The 23993-nt window shown below is 32.4% G+C and overlaps 6 protein-coding genes and 1 long non-coding RNA gene across 17 annotated transcripts; 4 read left to right on the top strand and 3 right to left on the bottom strand.

Annotated features, from left to right (window-relative positions):
* The first annotated feature begins 152 nt into the window (after positions 1-152).
* LOC128883355 (uncharacterized) lies at positions 153-2928 on the top strand. 2 transcript variants are annotated; one of them, XM_054135615.1, is made up of 11 exons: positions 153-284; positions 341-586; positions 654-956; positions 1008-1342; positions 1420-1636; positions 1697-1842; positions 1901-1979; positions 2035-2261; positions 2313-2466; positions 2537-2601; positions 2649-2928. In XM_054135615.1, the coding sequence occupies exons 1-11, from the start codon at positions 210-212 to the stop codon at positions 2776-2778; spliced, it is 1977 nt and encodes a 658-aa protein (XP_053991590.1). In that variant the 5' UTR covers positions 153-209; the 3' UTR covers positions 2779-2928. The 2 variants fall into 2 exon arrangements, with proteins under 2 accessions (XP_053991590.1, XP_053991592.1); XM_054135617.1 differs by lacking the exon at positions 153-284 and having other exon boundaries at positions 444-586; positions 745-956; positions 2649-2925.
* Positions 2929-3042: 114 nt separating this feature from the next.
* On the top strand, positions 3043-9484 carry LOC128883354 (kinesin-related protein 4-like). Its single transcript, XM_054135614.1, has 13 exons — positions 3043-4883; positions 4950-5737; positions 5803-6282; positions 6334-6394; positions 6469-6774; positions 6829-6954; positions 7023-7106; positions 7157-7237; positions 7290-7332; positions 7388-7468; positions 7521-7877; positions 7931-8764; positions 8856-9484. Exons 1-13 carry the CDS (start codon positions 3436-3438, stop codon positions 9342-9344), a joined length of 5178 nt encoding a protein of 1725 aa, XP_053991589.1. The 5' UTR covers positions 3043-3435; the 3' UTR covers positions 9345-9484.
* A 496-nt stretch (positions 9485-9980) lies between these two features.
* Positions 9981-10851, top strand: LOC128883562 (deoxyuridine 5'-triphosphate nucleotidohydrolase-like). The gene is made up of 3 exons (XM_054136086.1): positions 9981-10260; positions 10314-10450; positions 10514-10851. Exons 1-3 carry the CDS (start codon positions 9999-10001, stop codon positions 10589-10591), a joined length of 477 nt encoding a protein of 158 aa, XP_053992061.1. The 5' UTR covers positions 9981-9998; the 3' UTR covers positions 10592-10851.
* LOC128883561 (probable DNA repair protein RAD50) lies at positions 10661-16711 on the bottom strand. 6 transcript variants are annotated; one of them, XM_054136082.1, is made up of 34 exons: positions 16575-16711; positions 16346-16498; positions 16197-16268; positions 15974-16100; positions 15829-15919; positions 15717-15752; positions 15593-15662; positions 15476-15543; positions 15328-15358; positions 15147-15232; positions 14983-15100; positions 14833-14931; positions 14598-14731; positions 14435-14547; positions 14293-14369; positions 14148-14232; positions 13813-14059; positions 13678-13753; positions 13451-13625; positions 13228-13399; positions 13094-13175; positions 12898-13037; positions 12690-12845; positions 12389-12538; positions 12259-12318; positions 12051-12213; positions 11833-12001; positions 11707-11785; positions 11516-11660; positions 11400-11459; positions 11204-11343; positions 10973-11150; positions 10860-10919; positions 10661-10801 (listed from the first exon to the last, which is right to left on the bottom strand). In XM_054136082.1, the coding sequence occupies exons 1-34, from the start codon at positions 16695-16697 to the stop codon at positions 10661-10663; spliced, it is 3876 nt and encodes a 1291-aa protein (XP_053992057.1). In that variant the 5' UTR covers positions 16698-16711. The 6 variants fall into 6 exon arrangements, 5 of the variants coding, with proteins under 5 accessions (XP_053992057.1, XP_053992056.1, XP_053992055.1 ...); XM_054136081.1 differs by having other exon boundaries at positions 11707-11734; positions 15829-16100; XM_054136080.1 differs by having other exon boundaries at positions 15829-16100.
* A 113-nt stretch (positions 16712-16824) lies between these two features.
* LOC128883300 (uncharacterized) lies at positions 16825-20137 on the bottom strand. Of its 2 annotated transcripts, XM_054135507.1 has the most exons (14): positions 20117-20137; positions 20006-20034; positions 19919-19959; positions 19781-19870; positions 19638-19726; positions 19326-19480; positions 19159-19282; positions 18655-19039; positions 18159-18569; positions 17746-18081; positions 17550-17683; positions 17277-17499; positions 17117-17220; positions 16825-17059 (listed from the first exon to the last, which is right to left on the bottom strand). In XM_054135507.1, exons 1-14 carry the CDS (start codon positions 20120-20122, stop codon positions 17018-17020), a joined length of 2169 nt encoding a protein of 722 aa, XP_053991482.1. In that variant the 5' UTR covers positions 20123-20137; the 3' UTR covers positions 16825-17017. The 2 variants fall into 2 exon arrangements, with proteins under 2 accessions (XP_053991482.1, XP_053991483.1); XM_054135508.1 differs by lacking the exons at positions 19781-19870; positions 19919-19959; positions 20006-20034; positions 20117-20137 and having other exon boundaries at positions 19159-19241.
* Positions 20138-20588: 451 nt separating this feature from the next.
* LOC128883249 (uncharacterized) lies at positions 20589-23174 on the bottom strand. 4 transcript variants are annotated; one of them, XM_054135416.1, is made up of 7 exons: positions 21744-23174; positions 21607-21681; positions 21483-21554; positions 21353-21414; positions 21187-21279; positions 21053-21109; positions 20589-20927 (listed from the first exon to the last, which is right to left on the bottom strand). In XM_054135416.1, the coding sequence occupies exons 1-6, from the start codon at positions 23172-23174 to the stop codon at positions 21061-21063; spliced, it is 1782 nt and encodes a 593-aa protein (XP_053991391.1). In that variant the 3' UTR covers positions 20589-20927; positions 21053-21060. The 4 variants fall into 4 exon arrangements, 3 of the variants coding, with proteins under 3 accessions (XP_053991391.1, XP_053991390.1, XP_053991389.1); XR_008458814.1 differs by having other exon boundaries at positions 20593-20927; positions 21179-21276; positions 21330-21414; XM_054135415.1 differs by having other exon boundaries at positions 20596-20927; positions 21179-21276.
* LOC128883250 (uncharacterized) lies at positions 21204-21611 on the top strand. Its single transcript, XR_008458815.1, has 3 exons — positions 21204-21331; positions 21391-21431; positions 21490-21611. It is a non-coding gene; the product is annotated as an uncharacterized LOC128883250 (long non-coding RNA).
* Positions 23175-23993: the final 819 nt, after the last annotated feature.

Consider the following 23993-nt stretch of genomic DNA (forward strand, 5'->3'; position numbering starts at 1 on the left):
TCCAACATGACAAAGAAAAATTTATCGTTATGATTCATATCATATAATATATCGGTAGCTGGCCATAATGATGTAGACAAAAAATAAATTATGAGAATAACAGTAAATTCTGCGAAAAGGATAGTTGAGTAACAGGTCAACAGAAATTAGCGTTTTCTTTTTCTTTTTAAAGAAAAAAAAAACATTAAACTCCGAATTAACGATTGAAAATGGAGCAACTAAACCCTGTAAAACTTTCTTCTCACAAGAAATTTTTAGAAGATTTATTATCCATCCAAAATAAGGTGACTCTGGATTGTGTTCTTTTTTCACAATTTTTTTATAAACGTGTTTTTGGTAGTTTTCCAACGAACCAAAGCTTTATATCAATTCCAAAGTTTCATCTGAAAAAAAAGAAATTGAAGAGAATTTGTATGCCATTTTGGTTTGCCTTTCAGCCACTATTGAAACGTATCGCTCATGTAATGCCTTTCAAAATATGAATACATTCCCCAAAACCGGGAGAAAACAAAAACTTGTTCCAAAAAAACCGTTGTGCGTTACAAATGTGGATTTAGATCAAATATTCATTCAGCTATGCGATTTGGTAATGCGTTTTGTTTTTTGCAATGTATTGTGTTAAAATTTTAAAATAATTTTTTTATGAATGATAGATCAATCCGTATTTAGAAAATTTAAAACAAATATCTTTTTTTTATATCAATAATTTTAATAAAAGTAACCGTGCGTTTTCTTTTTTAAAAGAAACAGAAAACCATAAAAATGAGGAAACCTCCGTTGCTTTGCAAGCCAGTGAAAATGATTCTGACCAGGACGTCGACGCCGCAACGGATAGAGACACTTTAGAACAGTCTGCAAATGGTACACATTTTGACGAAGAAACCAAATTTTTTTTAAGGTATTCTGATGTCGAAAAACAAAAAGGAAATTCGGATGACTTTTTTGACATAAATGAAGTAGAATTTTTAAAGGATGTGTAATTTGTAATTATTTTAAAAATATGTTAGATGCAGAAATTTGTTGACCAAGGGGAAAATATGGATTTTGACGAAGAAAGCTTACTAGATGAAACAAATACTAAGTTATTGAATAAGGAAGATCAAGCGTTAGACAAATTACTTGATGAGTATGAGGAAAATAATGAAGCGTTGTCGAAACACGCACAGAAATGTGAAGAAGAGGATGATGATTCTACGAATGCTAATGAAAAAGATTTTGACGTGGACGATTCAGACGAAGACATTCAAACATTGGAGGACGTTTATCAAAATACAAAAAATGTTTCAAAATTAAGTAATGTAAATGCTACCTCTACATTGAATGAACAAAAGAAAGAAGAAAGGTATGTTCATTAAAAAGTGGTTGAAGGCATAAGACGTTTATTTTTGTTTTCCTATTTTTGTTGCATCTTTTCTAAAGCCATTTGTTAGATTTAGTGCAGAAAAACGATATTTTGGATAACTTAATCGATACTACCGAACGAGAGTTAGTTGGGGATAAACATTGGACTATGAAGGGAGAAGTTTCAGCTAAATCACGGGATCAGAATAGTTTATTAGAAGTTCATTTAGATATACCTCAGTATAATCATCATTATCAATCCGAAGATGCTCTTGGAATACACGACTCCGCTTGGGTATGACTTTTATATGACGAATTCGAAATTTAATATTATTTTTTTAATGGACTATAAAAGAATAATGAGGAATCTTATGAAGATCAACACAACTCATTGTGTTTGAAAAATTCAGAAACATCATGTTACTCTTCTTTATCCCAAGAAATTGAAAAAATTGTGTTACATCGTATTCGCTATTTGTTGTTTGATGATGTTGTTCGAAAGTAAGATTTTTTGTCAAAAACAATATAAAACAGAGGCAATATGGTAACTAACTTGTAGATACGAAAAGCCTGTTGCGGTAACTGGAAATGATAAAAATGATGCTGAAGCGGAAATTTTGGATTTTCAAAAAAATCAAGTAAGAAATTCAAAACAATTCGCTTTTTTAAAATACTCATATGAATTTTGTGAAGAATGGATTAGCAGAGGTTTACGCAGACTACTATACAAAACAAGTACTTGATGGAGTTACGCAAGCTGACGTGAAATTGAATGAAAAATGCACCCAAATGAGCCATTTATTCAATACGATCATGTATAAACTGGACGCCTTATCATCCCATCGTGTTATGCGTAAACCCTTGGTACATAAGGGTAATATCCCAGATAACGTACCTTCAGTAACGGTTGAGGATACCATGTGAGTAAGAACAGTCTTGCATAACTTAATTGTATTTTTTAATTGTCATAGTCCTGCACTGGTTTCGGATAATCAAAGAAAAGCTCCTCAAGAAATTTTTGAACCCGGAACATTAAAAAAACGTGAGGAAATGACGCAAGAAGAGAAAAAATCATTACGTCGATTACATAAGGCTCGTCGTAAAAATAAGACACATAATCTTTTGGTAAGACTACTTTTTTTTTAGTATACGTGCCAATAATTGCTAATTAAACAAACCATTTTATCTTTTCAAGATGACTGGACAAACTACACTTCAAGAAAACATCAAAAAATCAATAGATTTACACCGAAAAAATAGGTATTGGAAACAGTTTAGGTATAAATATATGAGCTACATTTTGTTAGAGACGAAAAGGAAAAAAAAAAACGTACGAAAAATACGGGTGTTGCTACCGAAAAAACACAGTCAAGACTTTTTCGTACTAAACGATTACGTACAGCGGATTTTATTACAAATGCCGCAACATCCATTTGACTGTAGTATTTATGTCGACACCTCGAATAAATTCTTTTGTTTTCGCTTGTTCTTTTTCAAAAAAGCATCTTTTAATTTATGGTGTAATTGTTGAAGACAAAAAATCTTTTTGATCAAAAAACAAAATTTTATGCGTTTTTTTTTAAGGAAATGAATATTTAAAAAACAATAATATTTAAAGTTTGTACATTTTCTGCGAAGAGGTAGACATTTTTCACAGACATCTAGGACTGTATCTTAAAAGAGACGTATTAGTTTTTATAGAAAGATTCAGTGTTTGTTTATATTTTTTGACTTTAAAAATTGCACTTGAATGACATATTATAATTGTAGTGGTAAAGAGTATTTTTTTTGTTAGTTTATCAGTGTCTCATGAAATTTGGACACTTAACATATCAGGTGTAGTACATAATTTTTTTTAATTTAAGTATCATATTAATAATTGTGTTTGTTAGTAAAATATTAATAATTTTTTTAATTGTTTTTTTTAGTCATTTACAAGAATTTTCATATATGAAATGCATACAATTTGTTTTGTACTTACCGTAAAAGGTAACGCTAACTGATAATTTTTTTTTTGTTAGCCAATGCCTGATGTACCGTAATCTTAGTTATTTGTAAAACAAAATTTTGGTAGAATTAGTGTTTGTAAAACGCATGTACCTTTTCGAAAAAGAATTATTAAAGGAGCCTCATTATCAACCATGGAAAAACTTCAGTGAAAGAAAAAATTTGAAGTCCTGGGGTACAAATCATAGTCAATTTGACAACATAACTATACCCAGCCGTTCTGTGTTACAAGAATCACCTTCAAAACATTGTAAAATAGAAAAATTCCAAACTAGTAACGCTAATACCTTTTCACTTAATCCATTACAAACAAAATTGAATATGTTTGATGAATCCGATCAATCCCTTATTGCTTTGAAATATAAATCAGCTCCTTTACGTCATACTTTTAATGGGCTACGGTCGCCACGTTTTGGAAAGGAGGAAGAAGAAACTGGTGTTAATGAATGCGAGACCTTTACGAATGTAAAGGATGACCGAAATATGAGGAATAGTGATGTCTTACTGCCTAATACTCAAGGACCAATGAACCAGAGAAGTATAGCTTATAGTTCGATAAGCGCCCGACTGAGCGCGCTTCAATCACAGACATTATCAGGAAATAATGTTGAAACATTTGAATTACCACACCAACCTTTTTCTAATCATTCCTGGGATACGGCACCTAACAATGGATTAGTGGAAGAAAACAATGTGTTACATGCACCATATTCGACTAGGTGCACAATGAGTAATAGTTCTCTACCATTTCATCATATGAGCTCAGCAGATTGGAGCCTACGTCAGAAACAGCAAGATACAAATCATTCAATGACGCATCTTAAAAGCATAGCACAAGGGAATCAAGGGTCCCGAACTCAAATAAAGTCAATCGTTGATAAAGTGCCGAATTTAGATTTAACATCTCGTAAAGTCGGTCCTTTTTCATTTCAAAATTGGGGTCACTCGACAAACTTAAAAACTTGTACAACTGTAAAAATGACATTAAGCCAAAGTGAAGCTTCGCATTCAAAGGCACAAAAAGTTTTTGAGAAAAATAGTGTTGAAAACTTGCGTCGTTATAACAAAACCGAAAACAATGGTTTTTCCGATTCCTTAAGTATTTCAAATCCTTTGTTGAATGAATTACAAGAGTTAAAGGCAATGATGAGTTCTATTGTGACGGAACGAGATTCAGGGGCACTGAAAAGTACAAATATGATGACAGATAATTGTTGTAACAGTCAAGATGATTGTGTTGAAAGTCAGGCTTCAGTTTCTAATCACGTTGAATTGTTAAACACAGAAAACAATAGCCTCTCCACAAGAGATTCTTCAAAAGATAAAAAGATGTCTCCACGGTGTTTAGTTACCGCACCATGTTTACCAAAAAAAGCTCCGGCATCTCCACCGTCGCGGAAAACTATTCTTACACCGCGAAACGAAAATTTAAATTTTTTTGAACCTATAAGTAAAAACTATAGTGGTGTATTTGATAGTGCGTATATGAAGGATGCGCAAAAATTTCTTGAAGATGAATACGAAGATACCAAGAGGTAAGAAAATTAGACTGATAGTGCCAAAAATATAAAAAAGAATGTCTATTGTGTGACTCACGTCAGATTCAATAGAAAAATTCCAACATCCACAAAAGAAAACGATAAAAACAAAGGACGAAAAAAAAGTCCAAGGTTTGAACTTAGTCAACAACAATGTTACGACACTAAAGAGACACAGAGCAATCAGCCGTGTTTTGAAGAAGGTCCGGAAGAGAGAGAATTTGAAGAAACAAAAGCTGCAGTTAATGTTCAAAAGAAAAATAAAAAACCACAGAAACGAGAAATTGAGGTAAAATGTTTGGAACAGGAAGGTGCAGAGGAAGTTGAGAAGGAAAGTGAAGAGTCACATGAAGAAAAAGGTGAAGAAGAAGATAGCCAAGAAGGAGAAACGTTTGATAATGAAAGTGAAGATGAAGAAACTGTAGGTGAAGAAGGTGAAGATGCAGAAAGTGTATGTGAAGAAAGTGAAGATGAGGAGAGTGATGATGCAGAGAGAAAAAAAGAAGAAGACGGAGTAGAGTTAAATGAAGAGACTTTCGAGTCGGATGACGAGACAAGCGAGTCGGATGAAAGAACATATCAGTTGGATGAAGAATGTTGTGAACGGGATGAAGGTTTTTGTGAAAGTGATGAAGAGACTTCTGCCATGGATGGGGAAAGTTGTGATTCAAAGTCTTTGTCACTGAATTATGGGTTAAACAGAGATACGTCTAGCATAAAAGATTTGAATGACAAAAAAACAAAAAAAAACCAAATGAAAAGCCAAAAAAGTAAAAAGAAAGATATTTTATGTTTTTCAGCTCAAAAAGTGAACAAAAATGACAGAAGGAAAAAAAATACCTTGTGCATAGGTACGTCCGTTTAATTAAAAAAAATCTTAAAAGGAATTTCATATACTCAAAATACGATCTCGTAGATTCAACATGTGAGCGAGTAAAGTGTCACGGGAAAAGCAAGAAGACAGGAGAGTGCTTAAACCTTGTGTGGAGTCCCCGAGATGTTTCTCACTCTACAAAAGACAAAAAACGTTGTGAAGATAAATATAGTGACGCAGTGGAGAAATGCAACACTCAAAACAGACCTTGTCGCCATGCTAAATGTGTAGAACACGATCTTCAAAAAGAGCTAGCCTTAAACAACAAGCTTTTGCTTGAGTGTTTGAAAAAATCTTCCCAAGGCCACGAAAATGAACAAAGATCTATTTTATCCAAATATATTCAAATGAGAAATGTCAATGGAATTGATATTCCCGTTCTCCTAGTTGACGCATGCAAAATGGGAAAGGACAATAGAAAAAATGATGTAAAAGATAATAATATATCAGAAGAACAATTTGTGCCAATCACAGTGAAAGAGAGTACTGAAAAAGCTTTTTCGCTTGAGTCCAAAACTCAAGGTACGCTAATACTTAAGCGAAATAGTTTTCGCTAGCTTTAAGTGGTTGTAGGACAGAACTTGATTCTTTTACTCGAAAAGAAAAATGATGAGTTATGTTTTGACATACTTAAGTAAGGTCTTAATGAATTCCTTATCTGGTGACAACAAAGTGTTTTCGTTGTTTGGGTTATTTATGCTTTTATAGAATAAAAGAAGAGCGACATTTACTAGAGAGTCAAACCCAAATTTTAAAAAATGAAAAGGAGGTTTTGGAAAATGACTGTCAAGTTTTGAAGGAACGTGTTACTGAACTAGAAAAACAAATTAAATTGGTTCAGGCAGAAATGGAATCTTATAAAGTTCAAGTTGAGATCACAAAAAACGATTGTGTTGAGACACGAGAAACTTTATCTATGGATGTCGCTAAAATTCGTGAGTCACGAGACGAATTGCAAAATTTGTTGTGTGTTCAAGAGAATCATATGAAGGCTGCTCATGCGGGTTTAGACAAGTAAGTTTCGTAGGATTTTCTAAAATTATACAGACTGTATTTTTTCTGTGGTAGGTTGCAAGAAGAACGACAACGCTTACTTCGTGAATTAACAGCTTTAGAGCGTTTAGATACAGATAAAAGTTCTATAATCGACAAACTTAATGCAGAAGTACTGACGTGTAAAGAAGAGTGTGAAAAGTAAAAATAGTTTAACACAGGAAAGAAAGAGATGTTGCAATGTCTTTTTTTTGGGGGGGGGGTTAAAGGTTACACAGCCAAGTTCAACAAACAGAAAGCTTAATTAGTAAACTAAAGGACGAAAATAAAAAATTATCACAACGAAACTCTATGTAGGTGAATGAATTATATGAGTTTTCTTTAAGTCCTCGTTTCTTTTAAGTTATGAACAAGAAAAAGAGACGATTGAAGAAGAAAAACAAACTTTACTAAAAAAGTTATCAAAAGGAATGAGCTTTGAAGAGTATTTGGACGTTTTTGTGTTATAATTTTTTAACGTGTACAATTTGACGTAGAAAAGAAGAATTGTTGGATCTTGTGCAATTACATCAACAAAAGGTTGGCATCAATTCTTATCTAATCGTATTATCCTTGTTACATAATAAAATGATAGTATGAGAAGACACAAGAAGAGATACAACGCTTGAAGAAAGAAGTGGAAGCTTCAGTTTCAACAAGAGTGCAATTTGAGAAGGTAGAGATTTTTGTTTGTAAATAATGCTGTTATGTTTATCATTTTTGATTAGGAGTTATTGGAAACGACTGAAGAGATGGAGTCGGCTTTGCAAGTAGCTAAGGAAAAAATTCGAAATGCGGAAACGGAAAAACTACAAGCGCTAGCCCGAGAAAAAGCACTATTAGCTGAAAAAGAAAGTTTTGTCAAAATCAACAAGTCACAATTAAGCACGGAAAAGGAAGAATTAGAAGATCAAATGTATGCTTTACAACGCGAACTAGAGGAAGCTAAAAATGCACGAAGGGATGCAGAATTGAAAACAGAACTTCTCAAGAAAAAAACACAAGAAATACAAGATGATCAAATGTCGGTGGAAAAGCTTTGGCGCGACAACGAAGAGATGAAGTTGAAAATCGTGGGATTATCGGTATGGGGTTGCTTTTGATATGCGAGATATTCATACCTTGGAATTCTTTGCAGAAGTCTAAAAAAATTTTGGAACAAGACCTTAAATCGACTCTCCACGCAAGTAGAGGATTACATCAAAAACTTATGCAATTGCAATCGTCTAATTTGATAGTGGATGCTGAAGAAGGAAAACGATTAAGACAGTGTGAAAAAGAATGGGAAAATTATCAACTGGCTGCAAAAAGAAGGAAGAGTCGTATTAAACGCTATAGTGTACTTTCTCTTCAATTTTCGCCTTTAAATTCTTTAATTCTTAACAAAGGAGTTCAAGTCGGCCCTCCATTCAGTTTGTCAGCTTCTTTATACTCAGAAACTCGTTGTACAGCTTCGGCAGATAAGAAAAATCATAGGGAACCTGTCAAAAATATAAATTTATCACCAACGTCGCCCTCTTCAAGTAGTTACTCGAGATCTTTGTCAAATTCTTCTCAATCATCTACCCGGTCATACACTGGTGGAGCTCTTAAAAATAATGTTACGAGTCAAACGCAGAAACGCATTGAAAGAAAAACGTTTATTGAAAGTTCACAAAGTAGTATTCTTTCAAAACCAAATGAGAATCGTGTACCTCAGTTTCAAAAACCAACACAGTCTTTTGTCATGAGGCGTCAACAATCTCTAATGAAACATGCGCGGGTTGATGATATTTGTGTTCGCGGATTACATCGCGTTGAACCGTGTACTAATGTTTTTCGTCGCAATCGTCGCATTAAATATGACGATTCTTTAAAGTCGTTATGTTCGAGCCCGAAGACTAGTCATACACCTTTACACAAAAACGAAGCGAACTGTTTTAAGTTTGAAGATATTAATTCTACTATTGAACCAGAAGATTCAAATGTTATGGTAATTGATCGTTTCTATTGAAGTCTCTTTTTTTTTACTAAACGAATACATTCATTTTCATATGTTTCTCTTTTTCTCAACTTTGTCGTAGAATTGCACTGCAGCGACCGGTAAACAAAACAACCGATCAAATAACATACCTTTTAAAGAAGGTATGGAAAACGTATTCAACACCCTTGATGAAGAAAAATCCTGTGAAAGCTTTTTCCTTAGTGAAAACAAAACACTGCAGAATACCCAGCATTGTATGAAAGAAAAAAACTGGGGTGTAGCTTCTAGTGTGAAAGGAGTGCCGCAGCGAATTACGACACATCCTTTAGATGTTTCAGTAGAACAACAAAACAATGCCTACGCTTCTTTTCCAGGGAAAAATTTGGAAAACTGTACTCCTTTTCACTTAAAAAATTGTGATTTTCAAAAAGTTACTGCTCCAACAATAGAGACTCCAGATTTTGGTTCGCATTCCGCTTTTCAATGTAGCACGACTTTCTTAGACGTTTCGACGAAAAAATCCAATGTAGACTCCTTACGTCAAAAATTATTAAATGAAGGGATATTATCGACTGAAAATTTAGTTTAACGCAGCCTTTCTTTTTTTTTGAAAAAAAAGTTTCGAATCAATTATGTTAAATAATACAAATTACAAAACCTTCTTTTTAACAACATTTGAAACAATAACTCTCACAAGTAAAAATTATTATGCTTGTGCGTTTAGCGGTATCCTTGTTTTGATTGATACTCATATCAAAGTGTACTTTTGTTCCCTGTTACGTTGTCGTAAAATTAAAAAAATACAATGATTTTTAAGAATAAGAACTACCGTCGTACGGTCGAACATTGTTTATGAAACGCTGTCGCATAATCACCAAGTACCTTTAAGTTTTTGCAATTCTCCATGCAACTGTTAAAGTCAACAAAATATAAATAACCGACTGTTTTTGTCTTGATGGATCATCTTCAATTTAAAGAAAAAATTCTTGTTTTTACAACATGAAAAGTTGTTCTGATCGAAAACGTTAACCGACCCTTACCTTTTACAAGACTAAGCGTACTGTACTAGAAACAATGATTTTCATAAAACATCTTAGTCATTGTTTTCTGTTAAATTTTTTCTTAATGAAAAACACAGTGAATTGTTGTTTGTACTGTGACAAAACATGCAATTTTCCTCAAGTAAACAAGATTCCACTATATTTTTTAAACTGCTTACCGCGTATCTTTTCTCTAAGAAAATATGAAGGAATATATGACGCTAAACATTGTTTGCTGTAATGAAGCAACAGAGAGACTATACTCTAACCATGAGACATTTCATGAAGGCGATTCTGGAATTGATCTTTTTTTTCCGGAATGCGTTGTAGTTAAAAAAGGCGAAACGAAATTGGTACCCTTGGGAATTAAAGCAGCCGTTTTTGATAAAAATGGCGTAAATTCAAGTTTTCTTTTAATGCCAAGGTCATCTATAGTAAAAACGCCGTTACGGCTAGCCAATTCAAGTAACATCACACGATTTTGGGCTGAAATCTTGCCATTTAAAAGCATTGTGTAGTTGGATTAATCGATGCCGGATACCGCGGAGAATTAATGGTTGCGTTAGACAATATAAAAAATGAAGATTTTGTGATCAATGCAGGAACTAGATTGGTTCAAGCTGTATGTTTTAATGGAAAACCTTTTCATTTTAAAGTAAGCATTTTTCATATAGACATATTGAAACGTGAGCATAGAAAATTTTCTTTATACTATTAGGTTGTCAAGGAATTAAATAACACATCTCGTGGTCAAGCAGGATTCGGTTCGACGAACGCACTGACAGTTACTAACTGAACAAGTGATATATTTAAAAAGAATGATAATAATATGCGCCGTGATAAAGTATTTTTAAAGACTAGTTTACTAATAATGGAATGTATGAATATCAGCTCTTTGAATAATAGAAGCCCCATCGTTATTTTTACTAATTTGATAAAAACTGTCGCAAGGTTGATGTCTTGCTAGCATTCTTACAAATTCTTCATCATGTGTTATAAGAATAAGCTACATGCACAAATCAAGATAGAATTGGAAGATCAAGTTGAGTACATGAACATTGTACCTGAAAATTTGCGCAATGTTTTCTCGAATGAATCAAATCTGCTAAAGAACGAGCCAGCCCCTAGTCATTGATTTTTTTTACTACGAAAAGAAAAATTTGAGAACGAGACTAACTTGCATATTTTTTTCGTCTAGATTTGTAGTTGGCTCGTCCAGAGCTAAGATACCACAATGAAGACCAAAAGACTCTGCTAAAGCTAAACGAATGACTATGCTAGCTAAAACTTTTTGTCCCGCAGAGCAGCGACCACGCATTTCCAGTTCACAGCCTCCATCCCTTACCATCATAACTCTTATAATACAAAAAAAAAAGTAGGCATTGTAATTCTTGATTTAACAATTTACCTATAATTATATGATCGTTGACCTGTAGTTACTAATTGTAAATCTTCTTCAGTATCAGAACGGATCAAAATGTAATCAATGTCTTTTCCTTTATACATTGATTGCCATAGCTCTCGCATCGTCTTATTAATACTATGCATCTGTAATACAGTATTCTTGAAAGAAATGTGATAAATTTGACTTGACATGACTTTACTTTCATTGTATGATATTTCATTAATGCTCTATCCAAGGCAGTATGATATTTTTGTAAATCCTGCAATACAAATTTTTTTTTGTCAAAGACACCCATCAACCTGAGTGTTATTTTACTCGAACAATCATTGATTCAGTCTCAAATTCTACCAACATATTGCGGCATTGACTTTCAATATCATTATATTTATTAGATTTCAGTTCCTGCATATATTGTCTTTTGAAATCCTTTGTCGCCTGTTGCTCACCGAGAATTCGTCCTCTAAACAGACACAAATAGAATTTAAAATTACAGACAGCTTTCTTACCGTTCTGTTGATAGTTTTTGAATTTTTTCTATTTTAGCATCAACCAAAAGTTGAACATTTTCACTTTTCATATCCTCACCTAAAAACAAGTGTCATGCGTTGTAAAAGAATCATAATAAATCCAACCTGAAAGAATAACTTCAATGTTATCTTTCTCTTTTTGCAACTCATTCACATGAGTTTGTTGATTTAAATAAGCTAACGCTTCTTGTACAGACTCCAACGATTTATTCGTTTCTTCAATAACACTTTCATGATTTTTTTGTTCACGGCGTAAGTCAAGCAGCAAACGTTTCTACAAAAACGTCTTCCACACTTGAACTCTTTAAAATGTTAAGCTTTACTGTATTTTCATAAGCACATATTAAGGAGTCTCGTTCATTCTCGGCATGAGCAAAAGAGTTTAACTGATTTTCTACACGACTGAATTCTTGTTTTAATTTTATTAAATCTTGTATAGATATTGATAACATAAACTTTTGTTCCCTTTGTTTATCCATTTCTTGTCTATAAAAAAAAAACAATAATATGGCAACCTTATTAATAATTTACTTTGCCTCCTCTTCCAAATAAGCCACTTCTTCCTCGTATTCTTTACACATTCTCTCAAGTCTAATAAACACATGCATCTACATTTAACCTAAGCCGGTTAACCATATATGAGAAAAAAAAATGATAGTACGTTTGCGTTTGCGTGATCAAATATTCGAATTCTCTCGTTGTTTCGGTTAACATATCATTAACAAGTTGAATTTGGTTTTTCGCTTTCTCGATATTTTCCAATTTTTCTTTAACTGTTTTTGTTTGTTCTTCACAGAGAAATATCTCATGCCTGAACAAACCGTCATATCAATCGTTTTCTTGCTTTACTGCGTTATTCTTTATTATAGGAGTTACTCGGATTAATTACTAGTCAAATGATACAGTACTCAAAGTTTCTTAACTCTTTTTCAAAGTTAAGAGCAACATTAAACAAAACTAACCTTAACTCTTCCATAACTCTTTGTTCATTTAGTAATTGAGCTTCAAAATCGTTAATATTTTTATTTATTTTTTCTAATTCCTCATAAACCCGTGCTATATTTAAATCATCATCGGTTAATGAAACGGTAGCTTGTTGCATCTCGTCAGGGAACGAGCTAAAAAATAAATCTATCCCTTGCTCCTAAACAATGTAAACATTTTATTTACCAATTATCTCCAGTGTCATCATGGTGATGTTGCAACAGTTTGAAGAGAGTTTTGGCTTCCAAAAGCATTTCCTGTTCTTTTTGCTTGTCTTTTAAGCAAACATTCATTTTTTCAATTTCTTCTTTAACGCTAATAAGTTCCTATAAATCGTCATGAAGGAAACAACAATGTGGTTCATTAAAGACATGCTTTTTACTTTTTCAACGCAGCTTTTTTTACTCGAACAAACATCGAGCAAAGCTAGTGTTTGGCGCCATTGGCATATTAACATTTCCTGTCTTTAAAAAAAAAAAATCTAATTTTAAAACATCTTTCTTATTTTGTTAAGACCTGTGATATTCTTCTAATTGAAGTTTTCCTTCATAATAATTCTGACGTTGTGTTTTTATTTTATCAGTTAATATGGTCATACGTGATTCATATTTTTTCTGAATTCGACTCAAATGATTCTCATCCTTAATAGGCTCCTCACAAAAACTACAATGCTCCGATTCTTTGCATTCTGAAATGACACTGAAATTAAGATTGAATAGACATTGTAGCTGTACGATACTTTGAATGTTCTTTTCATAAAATTTTGGAACACTTTGTGTCATAATCAGTTGTTTTAAACATTGTTCAGTGGATCTTTCTTGTGATAATTTCTTTTCCTCAAACATACGATAGTCACCAACTTTTTCTTGTACAATTTTTTCCTCATTCTCACTTTTATCCGTTAAGCTATCAATCTAAAACGAGAACTCATTCATTTTTTATATTCATATTTCATTTTAAAACTACTGTATAATTTAATTGAAACATTTCTCCATTCAATTGAGCCAGTTGCAATTCTTTCATTCTTCCATCTTCTAAGGTTCTAAGATGCCCTTTTATTTCTTTTGTTTTCTATCGAAATATATCACCCCTTTGTCTTACTTTACGACCACATTAAGTCTTTGTTGAATCTCGTAGAGTGCTTTTTTCACAGAGGAATAAGGAACATTAAAAATACGCTTATACAAATAATCACACGTCGTCTTTAGTGTCCGATGGAGCTGACACAATGCGTTGTTTACACATTTTTCTTGTTGTGGCTTCTCAATTTTTTTTAATAGATAATCTTTTGAAATTTTTTGTAAGCGTTCTTGTTCCCTTCTACACAGAATTAAACGTTCTTGAATTTCTGAGCAAAATTATCCGATTGAAAATAGAATAGTCATTTATAAAAAAACAAGTTAATTTCTTTATTTAGCATTAGCCTAAATACACACCAAGTAAAGTAGTATTTTTCTCTTTAGTTTTCAATTGAAGCAATTGATCGGAAACCAAACAAAGTTGATGAGTGAGGTCAGGTTCCTAAGCAAAAAAAAAGAGATCCCACTATAAGAACAAGTCGTCAAATGTTTTATATAAGACCTGAGTAACAACAGCTTGTAACTCTTGCAACTGATTCGTAACATTTTGTTTCCGTATAGAGCAACGTCCTTTAGCATCTTTTTATTTCAAATAACAAAAGTTGTTTTTTATCTGAAAGAACTCTTTACTATTCCAAAAATACCTGAAATGTTAATAAGTTTTTTTCTAGCTTCATGTAAAGCAGTCAAACGTAATTGAAGTTTTTCATTTTCATTTTTCTTCTCGTTTTCTTTTTTTAATGTTTGTTCCAACGACCTAGAAATCAATAATTAATACAGTACATTACAATGTTCGCATCAACTCACTTTAAAGCACAAAGGCTATTTTCAACAGTGTCTTGAGGAATAGTGTTATACTTTTGATGTAAATCAAAAAGCAATTGTTTTTTTTTTTCTTCAAGACCTTGTAAACGCTCCTTTATTTTAATACACTCTTCTATCTATCAAAAATAAAAAAAACATGTAAAGACTTTTTTTAAAAACTTTTATGCCATAAATATATAGAGAAAAAAAGTTTCAAAAAAAAGTTGGTGTTGCCTACATTGGAGTGAGCGATTTCTTTTTGGTGCACAAGTTGATCAAGCTGGGACTCTTTTCGAGTGATCGTATCTCGAAGACACTCCAAAGACGTTTTTTTGGACTAGAAAACAAAAGAAAATTATTCAAAGTCCGTTTTTTTTCCGAAACATACAAGAAGTGTTGCTTTGAGCGTTTCCTGTAACCCTTGATTTTCACATAAAGAGTTTGATGTATACTTATAGCCCACTTCTCCAAGGTGTTCTTTATATAATTGTAATTTTTCTAATCCACTGGGAATCATTTATTATCTTTTAATCCGTCATAACTTTTTCTAACCTTGATAAATTTTTTTCGACTAATTGTAGTTTTGTAAACCAACTCCTACTAGTCTCAAGTTTTTTTTTTAAAGATTCCACTTGCTCCTTAATTAAAAAAAAAATTTGTTAACGGCGTATCATACATAAAAATAGTAACGTCATTTAACAAAAATGTAGTTTCGTGAATACACTTTCTATACCTTTGAATGCGTCAAATCTAATGTAATGTCTCTGCACGAAAAAAAAAAAAAAGGTTTCACTAAATTAGTATTAACCGCTCGTACATGAAGAATTTTATAATTAAAAAAAGAATGGATCAGAAAACTGTCATAATTACTATAGTATTACTTGAGCGTTATTTCAAATTGATCATCTTTTTCTGCTGCAACTGAAATTTTTTTTTTTAAAAGATTAGCCTTTGCCAAAAAAAAAAGAATTCTTTCTTTTCAAAACCATTTTATTTACCTGTTCTCGTAGTGTTTCCATAACATTCAAATCTTGTTGTTTTGTTTTCACCAATTTTTGATGATCTTTGCTATGATTTATCAACATTAGTATACGGTATTTGTTTTGAACTAACTAATAATACCGTAATATATTGATAACACCTAAGGCTTTAGAGTATCTAGTACGAAAATAACCAGCAGATCACATATGCGGTAGGAAAGCACCTTATTTCTCTAACAATTAAGCCATTATACCTTGTTGCTCCAAAAATATCATCAAAACGTTTCTTTAAGGTTGACATGTCTCCTAAAGGCCAATAACTATCTTCTTGGTGACAAAATATAACTAGAGTTGAAAAAAAAATACTACTGTCAATGATTAATGAACCAAAAAACAAACCATTGCCCAAAATAGCTGGAGATAAATGCATAAGCTGTGGAACTTGTAAATCCATTTGAGAGCATTTCTTGTTAATAGATTTGACTTGTCCATCTTCGTCTTTAACTTGCAAAACACTCTCTAAAGCCTTTCAAATACATGATATGAAAGAAAATTTCAAACGACAGGTTTTTTTTGAAATAGTAACCAACAAAATGTCCACTATACATGAATTTGTGTCTACCTTAAAAGAACATTTTAAAACCCCTTTTTTGTCTCGTGTTGTGAGTAATTGAAAACTTCGATTTGCTAAAACCTGAAAAAAAAAATATGAATTTTTGAGGATTTATTTTTTTGTTGATAAGAAAAAGATAAAATGTAAAAATTCCATACTTTTTTATTATTGGATGTTTTAAAAACTAAACGAATTTGTCCTTTGATATCAGGGGTGGTCAATGAATTTGTATTATGTATGAAATTTTGACCTTTCCCTGCATTAGGAGGAAGCTCTCCCGTTGTCGCCATGCGTAGACACTCGACTATTGTCTTTATCACAAAACCAAGAAAGTACATGGAAAACTAGTCTTACATGAAGCTTTCAAAATAAAATAACAGACTTTACCGTTTTTCCCGCGCCATTATGACCCACAATTAATGTTAAAGGCTTTTCAAATGATAAAACTTGTAAAGAATTTGGAGAAAAGCTTCTTATACCCAGGATACCTAATTTTTCCAGAGTTACCATGCCGTATAATTTGTTAAAAATGGTATGCCTTTGTTGTTTGATAACAACTCTTTCAAATTGTGATATCTCACCAGTCATGGGCTACAGTTAACACATTCTAGACCTGTTAGTTGCGTTACTATTTCATTAGAATTGACATCTATAATAATTTGATTTCATGTCGTTCTTTTTTCACATAAAAATTAACACCATCGTACAATTCACCAGTTTAAAAAATGACCAAACGCAAGAAGAATTTTTTTTTTATAAAATAAATCATAATATTAAAGAATGGAAAGCAGGGTAAATTACAAGAAACAGAACGAAAAAAAGTTCTTTCATTATTGTGCATCTCTTCGACGATTTCCTCCTCCACGATTTCTCTAAAATGTATTAAACTAATCAATTGTTTGTTCTTAAGTTTCGATAGTAAACATTACCTGAGATCTATTGGTTTTACCTTCATTGATGGGTCTATAATTTGAATGATTCGCATGGTTGTAATGAATTGAACTATTATTTTGACGATGATGATGATGATCTCCTAGAGTGAATCAAAAAAAAAAAAAATGAAGTCCATCATGTCATTTTATAGATTACCAGACGAAGCGAGATTTCCTGATACATTTAAATTGCCTGATAAACTCGAATCAGGGGGAAGTGTTGAACGATGAGTGTCGTCTGGCAATGTCGAATACACAGAACCACCTCGTAAATGCTGTTGTGAATGGTTTTTAGAATTAGAAGTACTGGAAGGACCTGAAAAATTATGCACATTATTTCCTTGTTGTCGCATGGAGAAATTCCAACGACTACGCCCTGACTGGTTTGAAATCATAATGATGACGCCCCCCCTTAAAAAAAACAAATTACATGATGTGAGTCGTGGAGGTGCCTTGATCCTGTTGAGGGAACTCGTGTGAAACGTTGTTGAGAGTGAGGTGCATGATTGTAAGGAGACACAGGAGCGGATGTATCTTGTGGTGTTGTTCCCGTAGCTCCTGTTGCTGCATTTTGTGTTAATAAGAAAAACTCCATCCAGTCTATGTTTCACATTTCATTGACATACCGTTTCTATTCGTTCCATGTGTGCTTTGATGGTCAGTGTATAAAGGTTTGGCTGAGGCCTGACTATTCAAATATTGTGGCGCATCCGATTCCGCAGGTGCTGCTACAACAGGTAATGGGTTCGTAGTACTATTATATTTGGAATTACTACTCCCAACATTCGAATTGGACCGTTGGTATACTGTTGTTGCACTACGTGCATCAGTTGCGCATTTAACGGAGGCTAAAGAATTAACGGGAGAATTTCCATTTTTTTGACTTATTCCGCAATGCGTTTTTGATAGTGTCGTACTCAAATTAGGTTTGGAATCGCATGAGTGTTCTCTTTGAACTGATGCTACAATACAAAAAAACCATTATGTTGACCAAACCATGTGTTTTTTAAAATAAATTTTCTTAACATTATTTTTTTACCTGGAGTGAAGAGATGAGAATTCTGAGCATCTACAGAAGTCGTTACAGACCCTCTTGCTGTTGCTGGGGGAGGTATCAAATGTATTGAGTTACTAACACTAGGACGTCCGCCATCATAGTAGCGAGTTGTTGTGCTTTGTGCGGCTGTTATTAAAGGCACGGGTTGACTTGCGTAAACATTTTTCTTTGAGTGAAATTGCTTTACATTAGACAAAGGTTCTCCAGATTCATCTAATCCCAGAGGCTCAGTATTTAATGTAGGATGCATTTGATTTGTTGCTTTATTAAATCCTGGATAAACAACGACGTTATGAACTGCATGCGGCTCAATCCCCCCATGACGATGGTCGGGTACAACCTGATTAGGTAAAAACATGGGTCTCTGAGCCTCACCGAGGCACTCGTCTGGATCTAAATGAATACAGTAAAGGTATAGAATATCGAAAAGTTGAACACGTTAGGTTTTTTGAACGACATAAAGAAAATGAATTCTTACTTTGCAAAAAAATCAACATAACACCATTGGCACCCTGCTGTGTAGCTGCTATATTCATTTCTTCTATATTCTGTGTGGATGCTGGATTTAAAAACATAACAGGTTGGTTTCCAGTAGTAGACAACGGATAAGAAGATACAGCATGACAATTGGTAGATAAATCTTCAGTAGGCATGTAGGGTATTGGAGCAAAGTTCATTGATGGTTGATTTGTTGAACCAGCGCGAAAGACAGATTTCCCCATTTTGGACGGCATGCTGGTTGTATTTGAAACAATTGAAAGTTGGTCACTTTGATCCATAAATTCCCACGATTTCCCTTGTGAATTGGTAACGGTATTTCCCATGCTGCGAAAATTTTCCTTGCGTTGATTAAAACGATCTAACTGTTAAAACAATAATTTAAAAAGGAAAACATTAAGTATACATTAATATTGAAAATGTTAAGATTTAACAATCGATAGTATAATTTAAAAAAATTATATAACTTTTATAAAAAAATTACCACTTGTTTGATGCGATCCAAAGCACGCCCTTCACCCTCACAGGTGTCTGATGTATAAGGAGGTCTTAAAATAATACCCATCACTTGAATAGAATTTCCATCCCCCCAATGGCAATCCGGATGCCTTTACATAAAAATATCGCTACGTTAATCATTACAAAACATACGTTTTATGAATAAAATCAAAAATGTCTTGAGCATCCTGGGTTACATTGACTCCAAACGTATGACGTTTATCAGAATAATGCGCTAACGCGTATTGATCTTTTTGATCTAATAACGCTTTATTACAGGTTGGAAGTGGATGCATTATTTGCCCATTCTAACAAACACAATAGCAACACCCAAAATTAGCAACACGATCGGATTCTATAGTCGACCATTTTGACGCTATAGAATCTTAAAATAATATGAATGTAAAATGCGTAAGATAAAAACTAAAAATAAGAAGAAACTAGACCCAACATCACTAAACATACGTGAGGCGGTAAGACAAGGGCCGTGACGTCATGTACATTAGAAATTTTAATTATACGAAAGGACGCAAGATTTGCTTCTGTTTGTTCTTCTGGAATTCATAAAAATGTTGTAAAAAATGCAACAAAATGAAAGGAAAACGAACTTAAAACAATAGTATTTGTGTGGTACACTTCATAACAAAAAAACTCTCCAACAAAAGTTTCCCCTGTTTTTAATTTAATAGATACAAGCGCTAAGAAAAGGAGAAATTATATCGTGCTCATAGTTGAAATATTGTTACCACCAAGTAAATGTGTTGGATTGTTTATAATGGAATTCATACTAGAAAAACAAATTTTATTCGACTTTTAAAAAGAAATATGGATACGTTTTGCTGACTTTAATTTTGTAAAAAAACTGAACATCATAAGTAATCACAACAAGCGTCAAGATCAAAATAGCAATTCATTTATTATAATGTAGTAAAGCGATATCTTACGAGCATACAAAAAGCGTTTAGTAAATAAAAGATACAAAAAGCATTGGTTTCAAATGCGAGAATATGAGTTAATTATACTTTTATAGTAAGTCGTCTCAGTTCTTCGTCAATTTGATTTGTTCTGAACAATTGGTGAATGTCTGTGACTAGTGCAGTAAAGATTATTGATTTTGTAAATGATTTTATCAAACAAGTTATGACTAAAGACAACAAATACATCAAACAATTTTTTAACTTTACATATATTTAAAACTTTTCCGTTCTTTTGGAATAGGTTTTTTTTAAATAAATTACATTTGTTCTTTGTTACATAATTAAAAAAGATTTTTAGAGATTTTAAGCACAGTACAACACATTAAATTGAATCCTGCTGACACCTTAATGAAATTAAACTCATATTCTGTAATAACAAAACATAATAATTCACTTTCTATACAACATGTTAATAAAATTTTTTTTTTTTGGCAACAACGTGATGGTTTTTTTTTTAGGTTTCAATTTAACCTATGTATATTTTTCATGCCAAGTATTTTAATATTTGTGAATAGCGTAGATTTATTAGTTATTTCCGCTTCAAATATTTTATGATTGAAAAATGAAAAAGATTATATTAGTTTATTTTAATCTTTTTTTTTTTTTTCAAAAAAAAAAAAAATTCCGTTATACTAGTTTAAAAAAATGTTTTTAATAGCGATACTTTACATAGATACTAAAGTTGGAGAAAATGAACGAGTACTAGAACGACTACTACAACTATGATAACTGCCAAGCGATTGGACCGACTTGTAATCGTTAAACGAAGTGAATGAATCTGTCAAATTCAAACCAGAATTGTTTTCTTTTAAACTTTAACATTCATAATTTAAGGATGCTTTATACAAAGTTACAACGTAGTTTTTTTCAAATAAGAAAACGCAGCAGAACAAACTAGCATACCAACACTCTCATAGTCGTCCGATATCTCTTCTAGCCTCTCTAATGTGGATGCCGGGCCTACAAGAACGATTTTGTTTTTCAAAGGGTTACCAATTCCCTCTTGAAACATTCTTTGACAACCCTTACGTGCCAACCTTGTATTAATTGGGCAACACATCCTGTGCCGTTGTCTCTGTATGTTGAACCAACACGAGAAAAAAACAACGAAATAGATGTATGGATCTCTGCTGTTCACAAGATTGATTTTTTTCAAGAAACATAATAAAAAACACGTTACTAGTAAGTTGACGACTCGCTTACAGCGTAAAATAACTATTTGTATGGTCACAACGCCGTAGTAATTTTTCGAATATCTCAAATGACTACAAGAAAGAGTTAGGTACGCGTAAAAAAAAAAATCATTGTTTGTTCTACATTTTTGTATTCCTACTTTCAAGTTACACAAATTCTCAACACGTCTCACAAAGTAATTGGATAACTCACGCATTTTATCCATCCGTTTCTAAAACAAAATGTTCTTTTAAGTATGTATTATGTGGAAAACGTTAGCGTACATGAAGAGAATGATAATGTTTTAAAGCGAATGCTTCTAGTCGTTTTGAATCTATCCTTGGACTGCTTAGCGAAACCTAACCACACCATGCACAAGACTTTATAAAAAAGTTGTTTCCTTTTAGAAAAAATCAATTACCCGATTTGTCCAAATTAAGTTTATAAATAATTTTAAATAAGACTTTAAAGACAGTTGTTTGAAACGAAAGAAGTGAGAGTTTAAGAAAGCACAAGAGAGGAGATTTGACAACACTCTTGACAAAAAGAGAGAAGAACAATTTTGGTTTCTTTTTGATGAAATCCGTATTTGCAGTAACTTTGAAAAAAAAATCAAGTGTTTCAAAAAAACAAATTGATTTAAATGTTTTTGTTTTTTCAAGAAAATATCAGAACCGGTAACTAAAGCACATTTCATTAACGGAAGAATCAATTTTTTAAACAAATGCGTTTGCGACGTAGAAACACTACATGACTGCTTTAAGAAAAGGTAAATGGTAAACCGTTTTTCGCTTTTTCGTCTCGTCAAGGGTAGTTTTTTTGAATAAGAGCATTTAAGTTTTAATACTTGGTCTTTTCTAGAAGGCAACTGTACCACCGAATTCGCTATATGTTCACTTTTGTGTGGTTCGACAATGCAGGGTGATGGTGAAGCAGTAGTTTTTGGAACAAGAAACATTTTTTGACAGTGAGGTGTTCTTTCCAAATTAGTATATGTTCCATTTAATTCTTCATAGTAACTTTCTTGTGTATCCATAGAGTGAAGTGTCTTAAGACTTTTCAGGACTACAAACGAATTAGAAGAACACTCGCTTATTTGATGTTGAAAATATTCTCTAATCGAATCCCTTGTTTGCTCCAGTTTCTTGATACGGTTTTGTGAAGTTTGTCTTTTTTGTTTTTGCCCAAAAGAATAATGTTTCCTATAAAATATTAACTGCATTGTTTTGACTTGTTTCAAATCAAAATTTGTGTCTATCTCGTCTTCTATATTTTTCAAAATCGTTCTACTTTGGTACCAAGATATCGGAGAAAAAAGGAAAGAGCAGCATACATTTAGGAAGTGACAAGACGAACAGTCGTTTTTTTTTCTAACTTGGGTGAGATTTATATTAAGTGAACTTATATAGCTTCTTATGTCGTGCGGGAACGACACAGAATAATGATGAGAAAAAAGTACAAAAAGACAATTTTCATGAAGGCTTTGAAATAAATATTTTAAAAATTTGGAAAAAAAAAAAGTGGTGGAAAGAGATTCGGATATACTTGTTTCATGCAAAGTCCATGCATTCAACATTTTATGACATTGAAGCGGTGATAACTCATACAACGTTTCATCTATATAAATGACACTGTTGTCAAATTGATGACTCGATGATTTGGTATGGTTTAAAACCAACAATTTTTTTTCTTTTTCATTTCCAGATAAAAGTTTTAGATTGCGATCACACAACGTTTCACAGTATGCACGAAATGTGGAATCAAAAATAACGACTGTTTCCCTATTTTCACGTTTTTTTGAAAATATTGATTCGCATTTATGCTTGCCGTGAGAGGAAAACAAAAGTTCCATCTAAAAACTATGATTCTTTTTTTGAGTAAGTTACACTAAAAAAATTGAGAGGCGTATAAATAAACTAAAATGGAACAAACACACAATTTAACTATCCATTGAAATATCAAATAAACAAATAGGTCATTAAAAGAAAAAGAGAAAAATTGTTTTTAATACTTCTAGTAAGAAAAAAAACTAAAGTCGATTGTTATAAAAACGTTTTTATGACTATTTGAGTCGCATGCAATGGCGAACGACCTCAGAATGTCGAGTTTTGTTAACCTGATACTCTTCGTTTTTCTATTTCAACAAGATTTTTTTTTTATACACCCGACTACAGTAAAAAATCAATGATTGAAAATGAAGAGGATGCCATGGAGTAAAATAGTATTATAAGATATTGCTTCTTTTAAAATATGTGTGTAGGATAACATAAACAGTTACACTATTCACTTTGGGAACATCGTATTAAAACGATATAGATTTTTTAATAACAATCAGTATTAAGCGCATATAGATAGCAATCAACTAGATAAACAATAATATAAAAAGTAATTTTTTTAATAGATTTATTGTTTGTTTACTAAAATAAGGTTTGGTTACAAAAAAGATTTTTTTAATTTAAACAATGTGTTTAATGTAAAATAAACAACTAATTTTATTTGAAAAAAGTTTCTGTTACATTTCAAAAAATGCTCCTTTGAAATCAATCAATTCTTCACTTAATTGATAACCGATGACTAAAATACTAAATGTCTTAAATTATCAGTCTTATTTTCTTGTAGTTTACAACTCACGTCAGCTGTGTTGATAACGCATTGTTAGTGGGGTAAAGCT

The sequence above is a fragment of the Hylaeus volcanicus genome, unplaced genomic scaffold (assembly GCF_026283585.1).
Source record: "Hylaeus volcanicus isolate JK05 unplaced genomic scaffold, UHH_iyHylVolc1.0_haploid 12221, whole genome shotgun sequence".
Taxonomy (NCBI): Eukaryota; Metazoa; Arthropoda; class Insecta; order Hymenoptera; family Colletidae; genus Hylaeus; species Hylaeus volcanicus.

Bases quoted from the DNA above. Each gene is read 5' to 3' on its own strand.
- LOC128883561 (XM_054136080.1), bottom strand. From the start codon at position 16,697: ATGGTAACTCTGGAAAAATTAGGTATCCTGGGTATAAGAAGCTTTTCT. The intron at 15,753-15,828 runs GTATAATGGCTT...TTTTCGTACTAG, and splicing joins GATATTTTTGGAGCAACAAG to ATACTCTAAAGCCTTAGGTG. The intron at 11,786-11,832 runs GTTGGATTTATT...ACTTGTTTTTAG, and splicing joins CATTGAAGTTATTCTTTCAG to GTGAGGATATGAAAAGTGAA.
- LOC128883249 (XM_054135414.1), bottom strand. From the start codon at position 23,174: ATGGAACTTTTGTTTTCCTCTCACGGCAAGCATAAATGCGAATCAATA. The intron at 21,415-21,482 runs GTAGGAATACAA...TCTTTCTTGTAG, and splicing joins AGAATTTGTGTAACTTGAAA to TCATTTGAGATATTCGAAAA. The intron at 20,928-21,052 runs GTATGCTAGTTT...TGAATTTGACAG, and splicing joins GGACGACTATGAGAGTGTTG to ATTCATTCACTTCGTTTAAC.
- LOC128883300 (XM_054135507.1), bottom strand. The intron at 19,960-20,005 runs GTATCCATATTT...TTGTTTTTCTAG, and splicing joins AAAATTAAAGTCAGCAAAAC to TATGAATTCCATTATAAACA. The intron at 18,570-18,654 runs GTAAGAATTCAT...GTATTCATTTAG, and splicing joins TATGTTGATTTTTTTGCAAA to ATCCAGACGAGTGCCTCGGT.
- LOC128883354 (XM_054135614.1), top strand. From the start codon at position 3,436: ATGTACCTTTTCGAAAAAGAATTATTAAAGGAGCCTCATTATCAACCA. The intron at 4,884-4,949 runs GTAAGAAAATTA...GACTCACGTCAG, and splicing joins GAATACGAAGATACCAAGAG to ATTCAATAGAAAAATTCCAA. The intron at 6,775-6,828 runs GTAAGTTTCGTA...TTTCTGTGGTAG, and splicing joins GCTCATGCGGGTTTAGACAA to GTTGCAAGAAGAACGACAAC.
- LOC128883562 (XM_054136086.1), top strand. From the start codon at position 9,999: ATGAAGGAATATATGACGCTAAACATTGTTTGCTGTAATGAAGCAACA. The intron at 10,261-10,313 runs GTAACATCACAC...AGCATTGTGTAG, and splicing joins GTTACGGCTAGCCAATTCAA to TTGGATTAATCGATGCCGGA. The intron at 10,451-10,513 runs GTAAGCATTTTT...TTATACTATTAG, and splicing joins GAAAACCTTTTCATTTTAAA to GTTGTCAAGGAATTAAATAA.
- LOC128883355 (XM_054135615.1), top strand. From the start codon at position 210: ATGGAGCAACTAAACCCTGTAAAACTTTCTTCTCACAAGAAATTTTTA. The intron at 957-1,007 runs GTAGAATTTTTA...AAAATATGTTAG, and splicing joins ACTTTTTTGACATAAATGAA to ATGCAGAAATTTGTTGACCA. The intron at 1,980-2,034 runs GTAAGAAATTCA...AATTTTGTGAAG, and splicing joins TGGATTTTCAAAAAAATCAA to AATGGATTAGCAGAGGTTTA.